This window comes from Tiliqua scincoides, chromosome 5 (genome assembly GCF_035046505.1).
Source record: "Tiliqua scincoides isolate rTilSci1 chromosome 5, rTilSci1.hap2, whole genome shotgun sequence".
NCBI lineage: Eukaryota > Metazoa > Chordata > Lepidosauria > Squamata > Scincidae > Tiliqua > Tiliqua scincoides.
The window spans coordinates 48391676-48415178 of NC_089825.1; the positions used below are offsets into that span (position 1 = coordinate 48391676).

Consider the following 23503-nt stretch of genomic DNA (forward strand, 5'->3'; position numbering starts at 1 on the left):
AGGACCACTGCCAGATATGCCCCCCCCCCAAGCTCTTTATCCAGCTCTCATGATGATTGGGCTCTCCCAGCACAACCATCAGCTGCTCTCAGCTACTGGGCTGCAAAGTGAGGCATTAGAAGCTACACCACTGCTAAGGTGGTGCTGGGAGAGCCCAATTATCACCCAGACCATCTTGTCAGCAGCACCACTTCTGCTGAGGTACTGGGAAGGAAATGCAGGCCTCATAAGGTGAGGAATGGTAGAGGAAGAGTAGGCAAGAGTGAGAAAGGGAGAAGCTGCCAAGGTGCTGGATGAGCCCAATGATCACATGGGTTGCCCTTTCAGCAGCAGTGCTTCTGCTGAGGTGTCACTTTCCAGAGCACCCCCATTCTGAGCAGAATGGTGAGCATTCTGTTCACCAATGCCTCAGCAGAAGTGGTGCTACTGAAAGGGTGACCCATGTGCTAATTGGGCTATCCCATATCTTGAAAATGTGATCAAGTTCTGTGTATTTTTTTCTTCTCTCGCTTGCAGCAAATGAGTTCCTAAGTGAGAAAAACATGCCTATTTTCTGGTCATCACCTGCTTAATTATGTCAATTCTTGCTTAACTGCATCGCTTCTGGCCCTCAGGAGGCATCATGAATACTACTTGGCCCACTGAATGAAACAGGTTTGACACCCATGTGGCAATATTTGTTTCACCAACGAACAGCAATGCCTCAGAGGGCCTTTTAAGCAGAGGCCTCCTCTGCAGCACTCAATGACACAAGAAGAAAGTTCCATAAGAATCCACATAATGCCTGGTATCCAAAAACTTATCTTTAGTCATTTTAACCCATTTTTGCCTGGCCCAAAGGTGTACACATTTGGTCCCTGTTGTGTATATGCAACATTGGGCAGAACAGCTTTATCTGCATTCCTATGATTGCTTTAGCAATTTTTGATAGAATATCTTGTTTTAAAATTGATAGTAGCCACTCTGGGCATATCTATTATGGGTGGGGGGAGGAGGCATACTTGCTCAGATGGACATTTCTGACTTTTACTGTAACACATGCCTACGCAGCAAGTTCCAGGGTTCCTAACTTGAAACCTCTGTAGCCGCTTTCAGTTGCTGAAAGACTGAGAAGGGCACACTGCTTTCTTTTAAGCTGTCATGTCACTCAGCTTAGATAAAAGGCTGTAAAATGTTACTTCAATTATGCGAAAGCATTCAAAGGACTACGAAAACTGCAGCATGGCAGCGTGCTTTGAGATAGAACAACAGAGGAGCCATAATTCACTTGAATGGTATGAAGTATGATAAGCATTAGGTATCCTGAAACGACCAGTACAATATACCAAAGGATGTTAAGTATGAACAAGACATTTTGGCCAACAGTCAGCCAAAAATACATAGAAGCCTTAGTAGTAACAAATGATACACCAATCAGTTATTTGTCACTACCTCAGATCCGCATTAAATAGTATCAATAGTCCTAAAAGTATTCAGTTCTTCTAAGTCGTACAGTGAGAGCAATTACAAAACTGCAGCATGGCAATTACAAAACTGCAGCATGGCAGCGTGCTTTGAGATAGAACAACAGAGGAGCCATAATTCACTTGAATGGTATGAAGTATGATAAGCATTAGGTATCCTGAAACGACCAGTACAATATACCAAAGGATGTTAAGTATGAACAAGACATTTTGGCCAACAGTCAGCCAAAAATACATAGAAGCCTTAGTAGTAACAAATGATACACCAATCAGTTATTTGTCACTACCTCAGATCCGCATTAAATAGTATCAATAGTCCTAAAAGTATTCAGTTCTTCTAAGTCGTACAGTGAGAGCAATTACAAAACAGGCAGCTCGCAAATTCATGCTAGGTGCATATGAAACTGAAGTTTTATTTGACTGCAAACAATTTATGCTTTTTTGGGAGGAGCAGCAGCCTTTTGAAGCTTCTTTACTTCATGTTTGATTATCCTGTTTCTCTGTAACAAAGAAAGATTGTATAGTTATAAGCAAAACTAACAAAATGTTCTATTTCCAACAACATTTTTAATGATCCTTAACACTTGCTCACATATATACAGCTGGATTAAAATGTACTGCATCCAAGGCTGAGGATACTTAGGATAAAGAATTTCATCTTTCATTTTATACCTTAATAAGCTTTGAGCTCTCTCTCTCTCTCTCTCTCTCTCTCTCTCTCTCTCTCTCTCTCTGGCTCAAGAGATCAAGCTCAATTATATCCAGATTGACAGAACATGAAGTTACAAAATGCTCAAGCTCAAGGATACATACTTTATATTATGCAAAGCTTCCTCTTATGTAGTGCCTTAAAAACATAACAGATGCCCTACTAATTTGAAACTGACAGGTTGGTCGAGGCAGGTGCAACAGCAGAGAGACTGAAAACTGACATTTTAAAATGCTCAGTGTTTAGCAAACATTTTATTTACTGCCTCCAGAAGAGATTTCAGTTCCAATGCACCAATGGCTAGATCACAAAAGCTCATTTAGAGCTGGAAATACAAAATACCTTAAGGACTAATAAGGCATTAAACCAATTTCTCTCAGCCAAAGTCAAACCTCATGCATCAAGCTGTAAAAAATTCAAGCAATGAGTACCTCATTTCATTTCCTTCATTTGGAAAGGAAGGAGCTGCTTAGTATAACTTGTTCCCAGAACAAAACCATCAACTGGGCTGCATAAAATATGGTCGCAGCAACTTCTATGATGCAGTTGATGCTTTATTCACATGCTTTATTCACTACATCCACATAAAGGTCTATTCATACTTCTATTCCTCCACGCAACAGCAGGCACATGTGGTTGCTCACACAACACAGCAAGTAACTGTGACAATCAGTGCTAATCATCCATTAGAAAGCACTCAAAAGTGCAAAGATGAGCATCTGGACATAAAGCTAAGCTATCAGCATCTGTGCACTGTTGATGATGTATAGGATAAACAGCAGAATTCAGGTTACAAACAATTTACATACCATTTTCTTGGCCTTCATGACCTTGTAACGATCAAAATCAGACATTTTGGCTTTCTGTGAAAATATTTTTTTTTCAAGTTAGACAAAATCTGTTAGAAACCCAAGCACTCTTACAAAGTAACACAGATCTTGGCTAAAGCACTCAAATTGTTTTCAGCTAGACAAAGTAGTCATCCATCCCTACTAATTTACCTCCTGGAAATACTTTACAAGATGAAAAGTAGCTAGGGCTATCCTGCCAATCAACATTTTAATTGTTAATTGACCATGCACATAATATATAGATGTCAGGTATGTTCTATTACCAAAACCTTTACATACGTGGCTTTTGAAAGCTGCTTTAACAAAAGATATTCAGCACTAGAGAGAAAGATGGCCATTTTCATATTTACTACATTTAACACTATAGAGTTGAAATGGCTTTCAAAAACGGATGCAGTCCCTTCAGTCTTAGTTCTACCAGTTCACATCTGCCCTCACTACCAAGCAACTATAGCTTGCGTCGATTAAATCTATGGATCACTTGATTAAGGCTTGCAGTTTTTTACTATTTATAGCACATTTTCAACAACTTGTAAATACCTTGTTTCAATGCTCATGATGCTACAAAAGCTGGTGTTCATACCCCTGTGCCTATAATACATGTGCCTATAATATCGCACTCCTGTGTGATATTGCTGAGGCACGCAAAGTTTTTAGAACAGTGCACATATGGAGAGGGAGAGCATGGCTCTCTACAGCTCTGTGAGCTGGAGCCAAAAGAGTATTAATGTGGCCCTAAGCATGTGGCATTGATGCAGTGCTGAAGTTCTGAACATTAGCATCACGGGGCCACTGGACTTTTAGAGAGCAAATGGGGACAACTGGATGATTGTAGCTACAGAAATACAAACCTATTGGTACCACTGCTATTAAAGATAGTCCTAAGCATTCACCATAGACTTGAAGCACAGGTGGTGATCCTGGATAGAACTTGGCATTGGAAAATGTACCCTAAGGAAGCCTACCTGGTGCGGAACTCTATATCCTTTTGGCACCAGATAAATTTTTATTCATTTAGACCTCTAAGCACATTCAGTTTTTAATGGTCTGTCACCTGAATTTTAGTTTTTCTGCTCATTCATCTGCGAGGGTGATTGCATTTTTTTTTCCCCAAGGATGGTTTCAATTTAAACAGCCGTGGTTTACCAACTGTAAACTGCCTGGCCCGAAAAGGAGGAAAAGTAATCCAAATATTTAGCTAAAGCATACCAATTTTGTTCAGCAAAATACCGCATATTATTATTCTGAAAACATACCTTCTGCCTTGCCTCAATCTTTTGCGCCCATCTTGTGGCTTTCCACTTCTCGTTAACATCTGCCTTCTCCCAAGCAGTTCGCACACACTTTTGACGAGCACTGGGTTAAACAAAACACACACAAATCGGTTACTGTAATGAAATCTCAACTTTCATTTTAAAATGAATCACTTGCTACACTTGTGGAAAATATTCTACAATGTATTTTTCTATTTCAGTGCCTAGGGGACTCTAAAGTTATACTTTAAGCCAAGGAGGAAGGTTGGCAGCAAGTCACTCTCCCCCTTCCCAAATAGTCTATTGTGTAAGTTGTAAGTTTTCAAAATTGCGAGAATCATCAGCACTCTTAAGAGCAATACTACTGTGATTCAGCAACCTTTTATGGTGGCGAAAGACACTGACCCCTTAGAAATATCATCTTGTGAAGTTTGAAAGAGACTGGAATGGACAATAATTTTTCCTTGTTGAGCAAAAGGTTAAGGTTACAAATTACAAATTCTTCATTAATTACCACCCTAGCACCCAAGATTGTGTCACGCAATAACTCCAGCACAGACATGACCCAATCATGCTAGCAGGACTAGGGAGCACTTTCAAGAACCATAAAACACTGCAGAGCTATCAGAAATGTTCAGATTCACTGTAGCAAGGCAGGGTTTCTTATCAAACTGAGACTTTCAGTCCAAATTTTAGCATAAGCAGATAGTTCAGACCACATTTAGCCTGCAGGCTTCCATGGACTCATATGCTACCCACAGTTTGGATGACACATTAATTCTAAACTGATCCATTCATATATCTTTGCTTTGAACAATGAAAGTACAAAGCAAAAATTATGACAGAATAGTCTTGAGGTTGACACCATGGGCTCCATGAAGGACACATCTATTCCTCTTATTTTGTAAAACATTCCATTATTTTTAATTCTGGATCCATGAAAATCTTATCACGGATAATCTACAATGCAGTGAAACTTCCTGCCAGTGAAACATCACCAACAAAAGCTTTCAACTTTGACAAACCATATCTAAAGTGGCAATAATACAAGCCGTTTCCATACAGAGACGTTTTTGACTCTTAGGATAACCAACCTGTGAGGGAACTTGAGAACGAAGTCAGTTAGCTGCATACACTTGAAGGGCATAGCCTGCCTTCTGACACCAGTGCAGGGACCATCTACTAGTGCCTAGGAGGGAGAACAATGAGTAGATTAGTTCTCAAGGTACACCTTAAAATAAACTCATGGAAATGCAGCACAATTATTCTAAATCAGCCTACAAGTAAACCTGAGCCAGTTTAAATTTCAACCATTAGGATAAAATTTTGAACTGGAAAAGTCAAATTCATTAATCCCCACCACCACCAGCTCCATCTTTCCCTTAATGATTCCTAGTGTCTGCAAAAAAAAATAAAGAAAATGATGTTTTTCCATGAAATTGCTGAGGAAGGGCATCAGGTGTCACCAGTAAGTGGATGACACCCAGATCTGTATCACCATGCCATCTAGTGCTAGGGAGGTTACAGAAGTTCTGACCACTATCTAGAGTTGGTTGTGGACCAGATGAGATGAACAAATTAAATCTGGGCAAGACAGAGATGCTATTAGTTGGTGGATCTGCAAACTGGGTTATGGAATGTTAATCTACTCTAGGTAGTGTTGCACTGTCCTTGAAGGAGCAAATCAATAGTTTAGAAATGGATTCAACTGCCCAAATATCAGCTGTAGCCCTCTTTAGCTCTGCTTAGGCTGGTGCACTAACTGCATCATTTCTTGAATCAGATTCAACTATAGGTGTCCACAGATTACCTTGCATTTGAATTGCTGCAATGCACTCAATGTGTGGATGCTCTTGAAGACAACTCAGAAATTATAACAAGTGCAGAATCCTGCTGCACAATTGTTGGTCAACATGAGGTGTTGTGAGGGCATCATGCCTCTGCTTATCAACTACATTCATTGCTGGTCTGTTATTGGGCACAACTGAAGGTGCAGATTTTGATCTTTAAAGCAAGAAACAATTTTGCATCTGAGTACTTAAAGGACTGCCTTCCCCTGTAGGAAACTTCCAGCTTCCTGAGAGGGTCTTCCGACAAGTCCTACTTTTCACAGAGATGAATCTGGCAGAAGACAGGCTCTCTATAGTAGCATCCACATTATGGAACTGCTTGCCCCTGGATGCAAGACTCAGTCTGAACAATATGTTTCCCTCATAGGGGACTATTAATATATTGTAGATAATGTACCTGCATTATTATGTGTAATTTCCCTCCCTTTACACGCCAGTACACACGCAATTAAGGCATCTATTTTTATTAGGTTGCAACTGTACTGTTAAGACTGAGCATAAGGCAGATTCCATCACTTCCACTATTACATTTAGCCCTGGAGCTTGATTTTATATGGATATGACTATTTCCCCTTAGTTATGCTGTTTTTAATATTGTTTTCTAATACTATTTAATGCATTTTTTGTCAAATTATTGAATTTTGAGTTATTTTAAGCCATTTCTGATCAACACTGCATATAAGTAACAAGGATCAAATGGTTACACCTGTGGGCTGGGCAGAAAAGGGTTAATATGTTGTCTGCCATTTCCCTTGCAAGAGAGAAAAGGGAAGATACAAATAAATAAGAAAGTCTTCTAGAAAACCAGGTATCTATCTTTTCTATCTCTGTTCTTCAGATATAAACATCCAATGGCAGAAATAAGTATATGCATATTTTAATATTAATAACCACTCAACTAAACATCTAATAAAGCGAGACATCCATTCTCTCTCTCTTTCATTTGCAAAACAAGCTTGAGAAAGTCATCTGAGGTAGTGGGACAGGGCAGACTACACAAGAAGTTCATTAGAAAGAAGAAAATGATTGCTTTGTATGTTTTTCTGCAAGTCTACCTATATTATACAATCAAACCCAAAAAACTGTAGGCATTCCCTTAATGTCAGAAAATATGCTTAGAAAAAGACAGCTATACTACTATAACAGAAGCAAACTAAAAAAACAGGTTGGTTTTAGCTGTTTAAAAAAAGGAGAACATTTGGCGTATTATCAGATCACCAGAACTGGTATATTTCAAGGATACAAATACACAGACTATTTAAAATTAGTCAAACAACTGACTGAAACAGAAGAATGGTAGCTTCTTTACTAGTCATTAAAAGCATATACCAAGCATTCATACTTACCCTGTTCTGATCAATAACATCCACAATGGCTACCAGCTTGCCCGCATGTGGTCCAAAGGAAACATAGGCAACTCGGCCAATCTCAACATAGCGTTTGAACACCTGAATGGGACAGAGCATTGTTTAATTAGTCAAACCACACAGTATTTAGTTTTTCACATTTAAGAACTCTTAGCACAGCACAATCACAGAATGGGGTTGAAAAAGCATTGCCCAACGCTACTTGAAATGGGAAGTTGAACATATGAAGTCACCTTATGAGTCAAGCCATTAGTCCACTAGGGTCAATGCTGACAGGAAGTGATTCCCCAGGGTATCAAGTAAAGATTCTTGCAGGAGGCTTGGTCTAGAGGGTAGAGCCTCCGTTAGCCCAAAGATAACACCAGAAGGTTGCCAGTTCGAGGACGCTGGCAGCTCCCTGAGGGGCTGAGAATGGCGAGACCTTGAAGCAGCTGACAAGCTGAGCTGAGTGATTTCACCTGCTCTTGGTGTGGGCAAGAAGTGTCTTGGCTGCCCTTCATGTGAGAGATGGTGCTGCTTGTCAGCCTGCCTGGGAGAACTGGAGGCCAGAAGTGAGACCAAACCAGGAACATCCATTCTGAAATGTTGTTGGTTCTTGAAAGAGAGAACCTTTATGATTGTAAAAATCCCCTTGAGGGATTTAGAAACGCCTGCCTATGTAAACCGCCTTGAATAAAGTCAGAGGAGTAATCTGATGACCAGAAAGGCGGTATATAAATACCTAGTTATTATTATTATTATCTGATCTCTACCTGAAGAAGGGGGGAATGGAAAGTGGGGCCTTTCAAAAGCAAAGCATGGGCTCTTCCATTGAACTACAGTCTCTTCCCAAAGCCAAAAATGATTACAGCTGCCCAGGGAACTGAGGTGACAGAATGAGGCATGGCTATCAAATGATTTAGTGGCATTAATTATGCCCTTATTTGCTAAAATAAATATGACCACTAACCCACGGGAGGAGGCAGTAGGAGAAAGAAAAAGAGAGTGACCAACAGTCTAGAGCAGTGGTTCACAAACGTTTTGGTCTCCAGAGCCCTTTACGCTCCTAAAAAGTTCTTGGAGGACACTTCATCGTTGGCACACGCATGGAGTGGCACACTGCTGAGTCCAAAGCCAAATACCAGTGAAGAGCCAGAACGGGGGGGGGGGATGAGGAAGGAGAGCCACGAACAGATCAGGCAGGTGAGATGGACAAGGAAACCTGGCAGGGGTCGACCACTTATAGTGTGCTCATGAAGCCCCTGAAGGGGTCTCAAGAAGCCCCAGGGAAATGCTGATCTAGAGTAGGGGTGTCCAAACATTTTTGCCGGAGGGCCATATCATCTCTCTGACCAGTCGGGGGCCAGGAAAAAAAGAACTAACAGCCCAATCCGGAGCTGCCCGGAGCTGCAGGACCCGGTGGCTACACAAAGGGCTCCCGCTGGATCCAGAGCCTCCCGCGCTACCATGGGAGGCTCCTCGGGAGAAGGAGATGTTCGTCCCCTTCCCCTCCCCGAGTAAGGGAAGCAGTCCCGTAATGGAACTACTCACTTTAGCGGCAACTGTTTGGTCGCCGCTAAAGCAAAGGTGGTCGTGTAGGGTGAGCAGCCCTGCCTGAGCGCCCTGGACCCGCCTCTCCCCTGCCTCTGGGAACGCCCCCCAAGCCCTCGACCATGCCTCCCCTCTCCCCAGAATGCCTCCCCTACGCCCCCGACCACGTCCCCATTTCCTGTTCCGCAGCCCGGTGGTCTCTGAGCAGCGGAACTTGGGCACTGTGCGCTGGTTCCGGCAGGAGCCTAGCAGTAAGCCCTGCAAACATGCCTTATGGCATGTTTGTGACTGTGGTCCACGCCGCAGAGGTGCGGCGTGGACCACAGGATTGGGCTCTAATTTGCATTTAAAATTTGAATAAATTTATGTAAATGAATATATTTGAGATGGAACTTATATGAATGAATGAACGTCTTACAGTAGCACAAGGCCTATAAAAGGCCTTGTACAAAGCAAGGCCAGCCTTTCCTTTGCTGCTGCTGCTGCATCACAGACATGAAACAGCAAGTAGTAGAGGGAGCCCTCATCCCACAGCTCAGGTGAGAGGTTGAACAGTCATCCTCACACTGAGAGCAGTTGTGTCGGGCCAGCACCAGCTTCAGCAAGTCTCTGGAGGGCCAGAGGCTCATTGGGGGCTCCCAGCGGGTTGGATTGGGAGCCCCCGAGAGCCACAAGTGGCCCTAGGGCTGGGGTTTGGGCACCCCTGATCTAGAGCAATGAGTATCAGTGGACAACCCAAGGGCACTGACTGCCCCAAAAAAACCAGCATCTACCCATTAGCATATAAAAGCAGGTAAGTGGAGGCTATAACACTTACCATCCATTTCTCAACACTTTAGAAATGCCCAAAGTGCTTTAAAGTAGTTAGGACACGGTTTCTCAATGTTTGTCCTCACCATACCACTTCACGTGCTCCACCTACCTGAAGTACCACCAGAAATAACTGGCGATGACATCATCACCAGTTGCTTCTGGGTTGGGAGGGCAGATGTAACATAACAAACACCAGTAAGAGGCTCAGGCTTTTTGGGCACAGAAAAGCATGCTTTGGAGCTGTGCCACTGAGCCTAGCCTCTGACACTGTTTGTTGTCATGTTGTCTTGCTGCCAGTATCTAGAGGTTCCACAAGTACCACCAGAACCACCTCAAGTATCACTAGTGGTACCCATATCACTGTTTTGAGAAGCACTGAGGGGTCCCACTGCTGGGTGGCAGGTATCCAAGGGTCCTGCAAGTACCACCAGGCCTCACCTCAAGTACTACTGGTGGTACTTGTACCACTGGTTAAGAAACATTAGGGGTTCCCCTCAACAGCCTGGTGGAGTAGCTCACTTGGGGGTATTGTTTCGTATTCCTCATAAACATATAAGCCAAAAAGGAGATTTCACTTGGGAAGAGGAAGATTATGGTTACAGCCTTATGTACACTTATGTGTGAATAAGCTTCTCTGGACTCCTGAGTAGCCATGTATAGGGCTGACTGCACAAGAAACCAACACCATGGAGCACTGTTTTACCTAACATGACTTTGAATCAGTCCCTACCCACTAAGAGCCCAATCCGATGCATGTCTACTCAGAAGTAAGCCCCATTATAGCCAACGGGGCTTACTCCCAGGTAAGTGTGAGTAGGATTTTCAGCCTCAGAGCCCAATCCTAGGCATGTCTACTCAGAAGAAGCAAGCCCAATGATAGTCAATGGGGCTTACTCCCAGGTAAGTGGGGGTGGGACTGGCTCAAATGGCCGCTTCCTGAGCCTTCCTAGCACCCTCTGGGGGAGGCCCAGCAGCCTCTCTTCCGTCTCTGCAGAGCTTCCGCCCCACGAAGAAGCCCCTTCCCCGCCACAAGCCCCTGCACAAGCGCCGCCTGTCGCCCTTCTAGGCGCGGGAAGAACCTAACCTAAGCAAGCAACCCTCCCCGCCTTCCACCATGGTCTCGTCCTCCTCTCCTTCCCCCAACCCCTGGACGCCCCCACTCCATGAGAGAGGGGGGTGAGGCGCGAGAACACGCCGAGCGGCGCCCCCGGACCAGGCCGCTGCCACGCTCACGTTCACACTCACCATGATGGCTGCTCCACGAGCCGACAAAAAAAGAAAGGCCTCCTTCCGGCGGCGGCCCGAGTACCTCGCCTAAAGCCTCACTGCGCAGGCGCGAGGGAGGAAGAGGCAGGACTAGGCGAGCAGATTTTTGACTGATGGACGGCAACGAGCCAATCACGCGCGGCCCAGGAGAACCCGCGCGGGCAGGCAAGAGCGCATGCGCACGGGATCTCGCTCGGTGGGCGTGGCGAACTTAGGAGGAAAGTATAGCCACTGCGCATGCGCTTAGTCGTTGCCATTCTCCCACTCACCTTTTTTTCGTGGTCAGGCTGCCTCCCTCTTCAAGGCGCATGCGTAGTAAGCGTCGGGCTGTGGGGAGACTCTGGCCAGGCTGCGGCGCTGTGGCGCAGGTGTGTTCGGCTGCTGCGAAGTCCTCTTTCGTTGAACTCACTGCTTACTATTGAGTAGGACTTACTACTGGGTAACCGTGCTTGGCACTGGACGGCCAGTAACTGCAGCACTCACTTTCCTGGGAGTAAGTCCTGTTGAAAGCACACCTGCCTAGCACTGTGCCTTTCCTTCCAGGTAAGCCCATATAAGACTTCAGCCTATGCATGTCTACTCTGAAGTAAGCCCCAGTGCTTCCAGTAGGATTTACTCCCAGGAAAGTGAGGGCTACAGTAAGTTCTACTGGGGGGACCTGGGAAACTATAGGCCGGTCAGCCTAACATCCATACCGGGTAAGATGGTGGAATGCCTCATCAAAGATAGGATCTCAAAACACACAGACGAACAGGCCTTGCTGAGGGACAATCAGCATGGCTTCTGCAAGGGTAAGTCTTGCCTCACGAACCTTATAGAATTCTTTGAAAAGGTCAACAGGCATGTGGATGCGGGAGAACCCGTGGACATTATATATCTGGACTTTCAGAAGGCGTTCGACACAGTCCCTCACCAAAGGTTACTGAAAAAACTCCACAGTCAGGGAATTAGAGGACAGGTCCTCTCCTGAATTGAGAACTGGTTGAAGACCAGGAAACAGAGAGTGGGTGTCAATGGGCAATTTTCACAATGGAGAGAGGTGAAAAGCGGTGTGCCCCAAGGATCTATCCTGGGACCGGTGCTCTTCAACTTCTTCACAAATGACCTGGAGACAGGGGTGAGCAGTGAGGTGGCTAAGTTTGCAGACAACACCAAACTTTTCCGAGTGATGAAGACCAGAAGTGATTGTGAGGAGCTCCAGAAGGATCTCTCCAGACTGGCAGAATGGGCAGCAAAATGGCAGATGCGCTTCAATGTCAGTAAGTGTAAAGGCATGCACATTGGGGCAAAAAATCAAAACTTCACATATAGGCTGATGGGTTCTGAGCTGTCTGTGACAGATCAGGAGAGAGATCTTGGGGTGGTGGTGGACAAGTCGATGAAAGTGTCGACCCAATGTGCGGCGGCAGTGAAGAAGGTCAATTCTATGCTTGGGATCTTTAGAAAAGGTATTGAGAACAAAATGGCTAATATTATAATGCCGTTGTACAAATCTATGGTAAGGCCACACCTGGAGTATTGTGTCCAGTTCTGGTTGCCGCATCTCAAAAAGGACATAATGAAAAAGGTGCAAAAGAGAGCGACTAAGATGATTACTGGGTTGGGGCACCTTCCTTATGAGGAAAGGCTACGGCGTTTGGGCCTCTTCAGCCTAGAAAAGAGACGCCTGAGGGGGGACATGATTGAGACATACAAAATTATGCATGGGAAGGATAAAGTGGATAGAGAGATGCTTTTTACACTCTAACATAACACCAGAACCAGGGGACATGCACTAAAATTGAGTGTTGGGAGAGTTAGGACAGACAAAAGAAAATATTTCTTTACTCATTATGTGGTTGGTATGTGGAACTCCTTGCCACAGGATGTGGTGATGGCATCTGGCCTGGATGCCTTCTTATGGCCTTATAAGCAGTGGGGCTTACTTCTGAGTAGACATGCTTAGGACTGTGCTGTGAAGGCTGAAGTCTTGTATGGGTTTATGTGGCACAGTCCTAGATGTGTCTACTCCGAAGTAAGCCCCACTGCTTTCAACAGGGCTTACTTTGGGGGTAACCACAGATAGGCTTGCATAGTCTTGCTTGCATAGTAAGATATGTAAAAAAAAAAAGCTAAATCAAAAATAAAAATGATAATAAAACCATCACAGCAGCAGAAATGGTAGCAAGGGCACCTCAGCAAAGCAAAATCCCAGCAATACATCAAATGCTAAGCAGAACAAAAAAAAAAATCTGTAACTGGTGCTGAAATGTCAATATTTATATTAATGACTATATTTCCTGCTTTTCTCCCCATGTGAGTACCCAAAGCAACTCCAACCTTTCCTCCTGGAGGAATTCCACAACTTGGGTGTCACCAAAGAGAAGGCCCTTTCCCACAACACATAAATGGACTTCTGTCAGTGGTGGAACATATAGAAAGGCTGTCTCAGCTGATGGGCAGTTTCATATGTGTGGGAAGCGGTCCTTTAAATACTTTAAATGTTATGATAACAGAAGTCAAGTCTTGCTATTACCATATAGGTTTCTGAAAAGTAACCAGTATGCAGCAGCAAAAGGGAAAGAAAATCAAATACTGTGACCCTTTTAAAACTATCTAGTTCAGGGGTGTCAAACATAAGGCCCAGGGGCTGGATGTGGCCCACAGAACCTCTTTATCCGGCCCTCAGGCTCTCCCAGCACCACCATCAGCTGCCGAGCTGTGCTGAGGTGTTATTGCTGAAAGGGCAGCCACACAATAGTTGACTTTGCCATATCTTGAAAATACAATCAAGATTTGCAAATTTTCTCTTCTGCCAAATTCCTATGTGCTAATTTCTGGTCATGACTTGCTTAATGACATCACTTCCAGCCCTCAGCTGGCATAATGAATGCTATTTGGCCCTCTGTATGAAACAAGTTTGACACCCCTGATCTAGTTTATTGTGCTATGTATGTGGGGGTGTTGCTGTCCTTTTAAGTACAGAGGCACACTGGGTAATAACTGGGTAGCAGACAGAAAGTTTTTCCCATCAGCTTTGATTCGTTATGCAGGTAACAAATTGCTTCACATCATGTCTTGGCACACACTCTCTGTTTTGTATTGTTTGTTTGTTTTGCCTAACCCAGTTTCTTGAAGAATTCTGGAGAACTTAAGATTTTCCATTTAACAGTATTTGGATGACCTTCATGAAGACATTAGCAGCTTGTGTGTTTTTGATTTTTTTTTTCTGATAAATGAACGTAGCTATCTATACATAACTTTCATAGCTAGTAAAGGCATCACACTTTTGCCCTCTCTCTTAATAAAGGGAACAACCCTGTATAAATCATTTTTAAGGTGATTGATATTGAAGGAATTAAGCTTCTATCTTTTCTAGGTCAATCGGAGCTCTAGGTTTTGTTTTTTTCCAGACAATCGTCTCAGCAGGCTTGGTGCAGCATGTATAAGATCTAATATGCTATACTTGAACTTCTTGTTAACTCATTTGAAAAAATTACCAAGTCCTGGTTTCCCACTCCCAATCATTGCAGTGGATGAAAGTTCTTACAACTTATTATGCCTTCCATGGACGTCACACATGCACTGAAATAGTTGGAAAATTGCATTCCTTAATCCCTCTTTAATCACCCTGATTGTGAGTACAGCAGGTGAAAAGCACAGTGGGATAACTAATTGGCAGTAAGTGATTTAGAATAAGCACACTAAAAAAACAACATTCTAAATAAGCATTATAAAGAGCTGAATATTCTGTGAAATCTGGGGCAGGTTAAAAGTAAACATTTGATGTGTATCTCCTTGCTTTGCCCTCATTGCTTTTTTGCTGCACTTATTTCCCAGAGAAGGAAGAAATGTTTTCTGCTCCCATAGTTGCAGCAGAGAAACTACAAAGCACCATCAAGTTCTGGAAGAAGACAAATCCCAGTTTGGCTATGCAGTCTTATTGTGCCATAGAGTGTCTTGTTTTCACTCAATCTTTAAAACACTGCCTTTTTTTTTTTTTAAGTACAAATTCAGATCTTTGTTGGGAGATCATTTATTCTGCAGCAAATACATGTTCAACATGACAGGAGTTCTTTCGCATGCGTGTCACAACACAGGAATACACCAAGAAGATTAGACACAGCAATGCCATGGCTGTGAAGAAGAGAAGAAGCCCAGCAAACAGAGAGGGATTCATGGGGAACCAGACTTGATCGCTCTCTGGTGGAATCATATTGGTGAGACTAAGCATGTAGCCCAGTGACCAGGCTATGCTGCTATTACCAACCTAAAACACAGAGAAGGGAACATAAATGTTAGAGCAAACCTGGGAGACACAGTATCAGATTTCATATGTATTGCTTAGCACTTCTACAAATTTTGCCAATTCCCATCTCTGCACTAAGGATGCCTTGGTGCAGAGAAACAGGGACAGCTCTGCTAGTGTTTTCTGCTGTTTATACTTGGTATAACTGTTTACTGCTGTAAGGAAAATTGGAATAAACATTTGAGTACATATTGCCTGATTGTGTATGGAGAAAGGCCCTTCTGCTTCCAAAAAATTGTTTGCTCCCAGTCTATGCAGCTTCTTCCTTTCTTGGGATTTGATTTTATTCCCCCCAAACAGTTACTCAAATATTTTCCACCCACACACTCTGCCCTGGGCTGGGCAGTTCAGAAAGTTCTTCTGTGTGATGAGTAGCAAATGTTCACTTATTGTTCCAAAACTCAAATGTGCAGATAGGACCTTAAGTAAAATTTAACCCAGGAACATTAAATCCATTCAGGCACTGTTATTGCTGCTGATGATTGGCTTATGAACTCACAGTCTTGGATTGCATCAGAACTCAAGACTGGTTTTGAGGGCACTTCCAAGAGTGTGCTACTGTTTCCTGCACCACAAAGATGCTGCTGAACTCCTAGACCACAAGAGAAGAGTCTGCAAAGTAGCTCCTTCTTCTCCCAGCCTCATCCCTTCTTAAACAGGCAGCACACAGGCGAGTAAGAGCCACAGTATGGACTGTGGGAATGTGACATTCACTTCACCTACCAAAAAGAAGCTGCACTGCAGTGGCTCCCACATTGTGAGAGCAGGGTCCTTGAGACAGGGTGTGCAGGGTGTACATCATACCTAGGCCTGGGCTCAAAAAGGGGCCTGGGAGCCAAAGGAAGAACACTGCAAATTTCCTGAGATCTCAGAAAATGTTTGCATATATTGTGTGAAGACTAGCGTTCACATTTCGTGTAAGCCTACATAGTTTATATATTGTAATTTGTAAAAATTATGATCCAATGATTGCATAAAATTATGATCCAATGGAGAAGGGAAGGGGTCCAAAAGAGACTTTGTATCCTCATAAAGTTCTTGTCAGAGGCCCTGTGTGAGAGAAATGTCAAAAATGGGCCCATAAATATTTTCACACCTGGAATGAAAAACCAAAATGATATGCTTCCTGATGACTTTTTCCCCTGATGATTTTTTTAGCAACACACAGAGGGAAATTGGAGGCAGGAAAATGGCAACTGAAGTCTGCTGCTCAGTGTGACTGCTTTACACATCTCTTCATGATCAGAGCCTGCCCAAGACATTTTGGTGGCCAATGCAAAAAATTGAAATGGTAACCCCTCCCCTGCCCGCATGTGCTCCTCGCTCACTCAGGGCCCAATCCTATCCAACTTTCCAGTGCCACTGCAGCCACAATGCAGCCCTAAGGAAAGGGAACAACCATTCCCTTACCTGGAGGAGGTCTCCATGTCTGTCCCCTGCCACAGGATGCAGTGCGTGCACCATGGGCACAGCTGCACCGGTGCAGGAAAGTTGGATAGGATTTGGCCCTCACTCACTCACTCATGGTATACAATCCACCAGGACTGAATGGGAGCTGTACAAGAACACTATGTGTTCATTCACAGTGAATGAATTCTAATATTAGATTCTAATATTCTAATTAGAATATTAGATTAGAATATTAGATTCTAGAATTCTAATATTAGATCTAATAATAAATAATATTAGAATGAATGAACATTCAGTGAATGAATGGGAGTCAGGAGAGTGTTGTGGTTCTGGAGTTGAACTTGTAAAATCCAGGTTCAAATCCTCGTTCATCCATGAAACTTCCTGGGTGACCTTGGCCCAGTCACTGTCTCTTAGCTTAACCTACCTCAAGGGTTGTTGTGAGGACAAAAGGAGAGAAGGAACCATGTACAACATCCTGAGCTCCTTGAGGAAGGACAGTATTAAAATGCAAAAAATAAAGAAATAAGCCCCAGATTTGCCACTTGTCATTGCTCCTGGCTTAGGCCATCTTTGCTTGTGGTAAAGTCTGCTCCTGGCTGTATTTATGTATTTTGACAGGAGGCTTATTTTAATTTAACTGGTTTTATCTTGGCAAGATTTCCATTGTATCTTTGTGGGTGGGAGAGGCAGGAATTTAACTTACCTCTTTCTGAAAGTGTATCTGAGGCCAAGTCTCTGCATTGAACTTATACCCATGTACGAGCAGGTAATAGATGTAGTTTGCTGAAAAGCAGTAAGATCTTGCGTATGTTTCATCAAATTTAGGTAGTATAAATGGAAGCTGAAAAACAAAAATGGATGTATGAAACTAAGGCTGCAATGCTAACCACATTTTCCTGAGAGTAAGCCCCATTGAACAAAATAGGACTTACTTCTGAATAGACCTGGTTAGGATTGTGCCCTAAATTAATTTCTCACTGAATTAACAATGACATGCCTGTATGAATTCCTGATGCCAAATTCCCAGTATAATAACTTGTACCTGGGTTCATTTTTACATATCCACAATCTGGGTGTGTGGTTCACAGAATGTACCTGCACTGAATGGAACATGCAAATAACTGTACACAGGTAAACACTAACAGTTCTTGTATCCAGGTGGACAGATGTGTGAAGAACACTATTGAGACAGAATCCTAGTGAGGGAAAGACAGGTTGACCTGTTTCTATACATAAACTAGTACATATCTGTGTAGCCCAAAAGACTTAGGGAATAGGAAACGAGCATAAATCAGTGTTCGAGTAGAAGGAAAGATTAAAGTTTTATCTTCCTGTTGCTGGATTACAGAAATAATCAAAATTTATGTGTCAAAACAAAAATACATGCATTAAGATTGTCCTTTGGGGGCCCCACCTATATGCTTAATATATGAGATGACATCTTTTATTAATAAGGATTTTAATCTTTTAATAAATTTTAGAGCGAAAAAATTGCATCACAACAGTTATAATTCAGATGTGAGAAATATCTTTTGTTGCTATTTCCCTTTTTTACAATTAACAAAGATCGATACAGACCTGGTCCCAGTTCTGTGCACAGAAGGACCACATGCTTGAATTAAAATCAGCCAGTGAAAACTGCCCAGTTAAATTCAACGCATTGACTGTATAATAAAATCCCGAAAAGGCCTATGAATGAAAACAAAGATGAAAGGTCTCTTGCATTTATGATTCTAAGTGTGAAGACATTCCAACAAACTAACATTATGCCTGCAGACTTATTAGTTAACTTTTAAAACAATTATAGCTGAATTATCCACCAATTGGTCTTCAAGGTGGCTTAGAAGCAAATAATAAACATAACTGAAATAAAATACAAGGGTTGTATCCTAAGTTATGACTAATGGGCAGCCCAGTCCTATGCAGGCTACTGCCTCGCGGTACAGCAATGCCGAAACAGCCACTGCTGTATCTCACGGGACCAAGGAGGCGGCCAGAGGTCTCCTCAGGGTAAGGGAACACTGGTTCCCTTACCCTGTGTCAGGCCTAGGCAGCCACATGTGTCTACTCAGATCTCTGCCAGCTATTTAGCCACCCATGTAGGACTTCAAGGGCCAGGAAGGGGGATAGGATGTGACAGCAGCCTCTGCTGCGATCTTCACCCCTCCAGGCTGGAACCACCCCCTGGGCCGCCATCCCCCCCACCCAGTCACACCTCCTTGACACTCCCATTCTGCCCTCCCTTGCCACTTGCCACCTTACTCCAACCAGCAGGTGCAATTCCAGTGCCAGCAGAGGTCTCCCAGTGCAGGTCTTGCTGCCGGTGCTTGACAGCATGTTCATGACCACGTGAGTGTGTTTTTTGCCGGCGCTAGCCAGCATAGGATTGGGCCATAAATTCAATAGGATTTATGGGAACCAGATAACTAAACTTAGGTTACAAGCCAAAACCATTCAAATAACCTAAACAACTAAAATCAGAGAAAACCAGAAGACAAGGAAAACATTGGCATACTAAGAAGCAGATAAATTCAACTTACCACAAACTTCCCTTTAACCTTTGGCTGGAAGATTCCATTAAATGAACAATCCTCCCTGCCTTGGCAAGCTGTGAAATTAAATAATACAGACACAGACTCTCTGCAGAGAGCTGGATCCCCAGTTCCTATCACATTTACTGTCTGGCTTGGGTTGTAGTTCTCAGGTCTTATAAATTCTGTGCAGAAGCTTCCATACAAGTATTCCATTGTTAAGACAGTTTCATAATTCCGAGGGTAGCAGGGATTTTTGATCCTGGATTTCTCATTTGAGCTCTGAAGGTTAACAAAACAGAATGGATTTCATTACTTAGGAATTATCTAGATAGGCATTAACATACTACTTAAGTGATACTTAACTGTATATTTTTGTATTTTCCCAGCACAGAAATGGTCCTGAAATCCCAGCATGGAGGAAGCAGCTGGGCAGAGGGATAATGGCAAGAGAATGGTTAAGCATACACCTTTGATGCATGTCTGTTCCTTTTGTCTCCTTTGTTTGTACATTTTGGGGGGGGGGGGTTGTTGTTTACATAAATGAGAAGTGCAGAAAGGGTTGTTATTATTTTTATTTCATTATCACCATTTTCTCCCACCTGATCTGTAAGGTCATTTACATGCTTCAAGCTATGCAACTTTTTTTTCAAGTTATTTGAAAAGTAAGTGAAACCAGTAAGTCCAGTGGGGCTTACTTTTAAGTAAGGATGTTTAGAATGGGGGGGGGGAGGTTTGAACAATTTCGTACCCAGCCGTATTCAATTCTATGCATCACATTTTTGAAACTCCATCCAAGTATATATTCAAAGTAAATGGGATACAGTCAAAAATCGGTATACTCTACACTAAAAACATGACATTTTCTGTACTCCAAAGGAGCAAGTGTGGAACGGGTCTATGACAGCTGAAACATGAAGATATCTTCATTCTATCTTCAGATGCTTCCTTAAACATTGAGGACCATTCTGCAGTTATGGACCTGGCCCCTGTTGCGCCCTGGGGTGCAGGTTCACAATGCTGCCCCCCCTGCATCATGCCATCCCTCCTCCCCCAAGACCCTACCCATCTCCATGGATCCTTGCATGGCTTGCAGGACCACTCAGAAAGCCTTCTGAAGCTTCCGTTGCAGTCGTAAACAGTACTTCTGGGAAACTGGAAGTACTGTTTAAGACCATGGTGGAAGCCTCAGAAGGCTTTCCAGCAGTCCTGCACACTGCGCAGAGCTTTGCTTGCCCCCAGAACAGCTCCGGAGGGCGGAGGAGGTGGTGCTGCAGGTGGAGGCAGCAGTGGCAGGGCTGGTGTGGTGGTGCTACCCCCAAGAGTCCCATGAATGTGGTACCTGGGGCTTTTGACCTCCCTGCCCCCGTCCCAGGCCCTCCACTGCCATTCTGCTTTACATAGAAGCCCAGGTACATATAGCCATTCCACCACCTTGTTCCCTCTTCTCGTCTATCAATTTTCCCTTCTAGTCAGTGACTACAGGGCACTTCACCCTACAATACTACTTCTTGGAGGTTCTGAACTTTGGGATTCCACATACAATCCAAGCTTGGGAATCCCTTCGTATTTATATACTTGCTATGGGAAATGCTACTGGAAAACTGTAGTAGTTGGGTTGCCATATACAGTATGAAGTAGTGTTCGAGCGATGTCCCTTGAAGGAGTGGGACAAAAATTAACACTCCTGATGCGTTATATGCTAAGTGCGTGCCCTCAGATAGTTATGCAGCAATTAACTCCCTATTACTACCTTGGGTGACGCTAGCAGGAGACGAGAAAAATTGAGAGGACAAGCCTATGATTGGTTACGTCATGATGGCTATATGCTACCTCCAGGTTCAGAGGCAGTGTGCATCTGAAATCCATTTGCAAGGGAGAGGGCAATTTGCCTGTCTACTCAGTGACATCTGAGAAACTGGACCACACAGGCCTTTGGTCTGATCCAGCCTGGCTCTTCTTACATTCTTATCTATTTCACAGATACTTTCCAGTTATCCAGTCCATTTGCAGCATTGGGTCATATTTGCTCTTTTTATGCTGATCCAGCACTAGGATCACCCAGTCTGGCTGCATGAATGAGTTTCAGTACTCTCACTAGCCGTCATTTGGATGACGCTGCAGCGCAGACAAGATCAGACAACAACTCCCTCTGAGAAGTGCCCCAGTGGGTGCAGGGAGTAAGGCACCTGGTCCCCTGGCATTTTAAAATAACCAAATGCAGGCAGTATTTAGTTAGGTCTTAACAGGTCTTCATATTTCCTTGATCATACCTGCAGCATCGATGCGAGGAGTTTTTTCTCTGCTTCGTCTTTCCCATAACACTGGAAGCTATGGGTGTACACACTGTATTTGTAACCATACAGTTCCACCTGTCGAGTGTAGTTAGAATTTTTGGTGGTTTCTTCAGGGATGAATGATATTTGGGTGGAAGCCCCTCCTAAATCAAGTGCACCTGTAGTCTCCGCTCCATGGGGATGAACCCAAGCAGTCCAAATATTTTTCTAGAAGCAAAGATGGCAGATTTGAAGTCTCATCTGCTGTGAAATTATTCTGTTCTCTCAAGTACAGAGGGGCTCCCGTATCTGCAGATCCCATATCTGCGGATTGGGTACGCAGGGGCCCTGACACATGCACCTCCCATGTGTACCCCCTCTGGAGGCAAGGAGAGCTCCACTTGCCTCCGGAGGGTTGAGACTGCGGGGATGGGCGTTCACCCATAACCATGGTTTCAGCTATCCATAGGGGATTCCAGAACGGAACCCTCACAGATAAGGGGGCATGCCTATACTCTCTTTTCAGCTTAAAAGGGTATCATGAAATCGCTCTCAGATCCCTGACAAAAAGTTTTCCCTAGATTGTGTCTGTGGGAGTCTTGCAGGTTAGAATAGTCTTTCGAAGATGCAAAATACAATGGACAGAAATGAAAAAGTACAGAGACACTGTGTCACAGATTGGAGCAGAGTGACAGAATTCACACCAAACCACATGTTGTCTTTTCTGGGGTTCCAACCCCTTTCCAGCTCTGCACTAGAGTAAACTGGGATCTTAACACACAATGGCAGACTGCTGGGTTTTAAGTGGAAGACACAGGGTTAAATCCCTGCCCAAAGTCTTGCTAGGTACTCTTAGCCAAGTCACCATCTTTGGACCTCATTGCTATTTGGGAAATTCCCATAGCTCACATACATGAGTTTGACAAGTGCAAGTAAACTGGCAGAGTTGGAAAGGATTTTATCTTCACAATAACGCTGTTCAATAGGCAATGATAAGTGCCAGTAAGTTCCCAAGGCTGCCTTATATTAACCACATGACTTTTAGCCAGAGTTAAATCCAGCTCCTGCACACTCACTCCATGCCACATGGATTTAACTGGTTAAAATTCAAGGGGCAGCACCTGCCAAGTTCAGATATTTGACCTCTAGTGCAGTGGTTCTCACACATTTAGCACCGGGACCCACTTTTCAGAATGAGAATCTGTCAGGACCCATCGGAAGTTATGTCATGACTAGAAGTGACATCATGAAGCAGGAAATTTTTTTAACAATTCTAGACTGCAATCCTACCCAGGATTAAGTCCCATTTACTAACATCGTTAAAACAATATACATAGTAGCTTGTAAAAAGTACAGGTCTGTAACATTTCCCCAAATACCATGGTAGTATCAAGTCTGATATATTGAAAATATTGAAATGAATGGGGACCCACCTGAAATTGGTTCACGACCCACCTAGTGGGTCCCAACCCATAGTTTGAGAAACACTGCTCTAGTGAGTAGCTTCCTCCTCTTCAAGGCTTCCAACTGCAGCTCACCTATAAATGTTTAGTTGTGAAAGCACTGGAGTGCTCTGGGATTCCTACAGTACAATTTAGGTTCCACTTGTTTTACTCCGTGATCATGATCAAATTACTCAGATGCTATCTCAGTTTTTCCATGTCATTTAAGTTTTAATAGGAATTCATTGTAGTAAAAACCATAGGGCCTGTCACCGACTTTCAGAATACTTGTGAAGTGTTAAGTTGTATTCAGAATAGTTGACACAACCCTTTTATCATTTTCCCTCTTAACAAAAAGTAGATACACTGCCCAAAGCTGGCAAATAAGATTTCTTTATCAACAAGCTTTCCGATCTACTGGATAGCTGTCCATCTAAAAGATACTACACAA

General features: G+C 43.4%; 2 protein-coding genes across 3 annotated transcripts in view; both read right to left on the minus strand.

The window, feature by feature from the left end:
* Nucleotides 1-1851: 1851 nt before the first annotated feature.
* Nucleotides 1852-11169, minus strand: RPL14 (ribosomal protein L14). The gene is made up of 6 exons (XM_066630976.1): nucleotides 11082-11169; nucleotides 7473-7574; nucleotides 5371-5465; nucleotides 4280-4379; nucleotides 2982-3035; nucleotides 1852-1963 (listed from the first exon to the last, which is right to left on the minus strand). The coding sequence occupies exons 1-6, from the start codon at nucleotides 11082-11084 to the stop codon at nucleotides 1895-1897; spliced, it is 423 nt and encodes a 140-aa protein (XP_066487073.1). The 5' UTR covers nucleotides 11085-11169; the 3' UTR covers nucleotides 1852-1894.
* A 3943-nt stretch (nucleotides 11170-15112) lies between these two features.
* Nucleotides 15113-23503, minus strand: part of ENTPD3 (ectonucleoside triphosphate diphosphohydrolase 3) — a 28128-nt gene continuing 19737 nt past the window's right edge. For both annotated transcript variants that reach the window (XM_066628469.1, XM_066628468.1), the window contains 5 exons: nucleotides 21608-21838; nucleotides 19344-19616; nucleotides 18382-18492; nucleotides 17507-17644; nucleotides 15113-15351 (listed from right to left, as the gene is read on the minus strand). In XM_066628469.1, coding sequence (XP_066484566.1) covers nucleotides 15118-15351; nucleotides 17507-17644; nucleotides 18382-18492; nucleotides 19344-19616; nucleotides 21608-21838 — 987 coding nt within the window. In that variant the 3' untranslated portion in view covers nucleotides 15113-15117. The remainder of the gene's footprint in view (nucleotides 15352-17506; nucleotides 17645-18381; nucleotides 18493-19343; nucleotides 19617-21607; nucleotides 21839-23503) is intronic.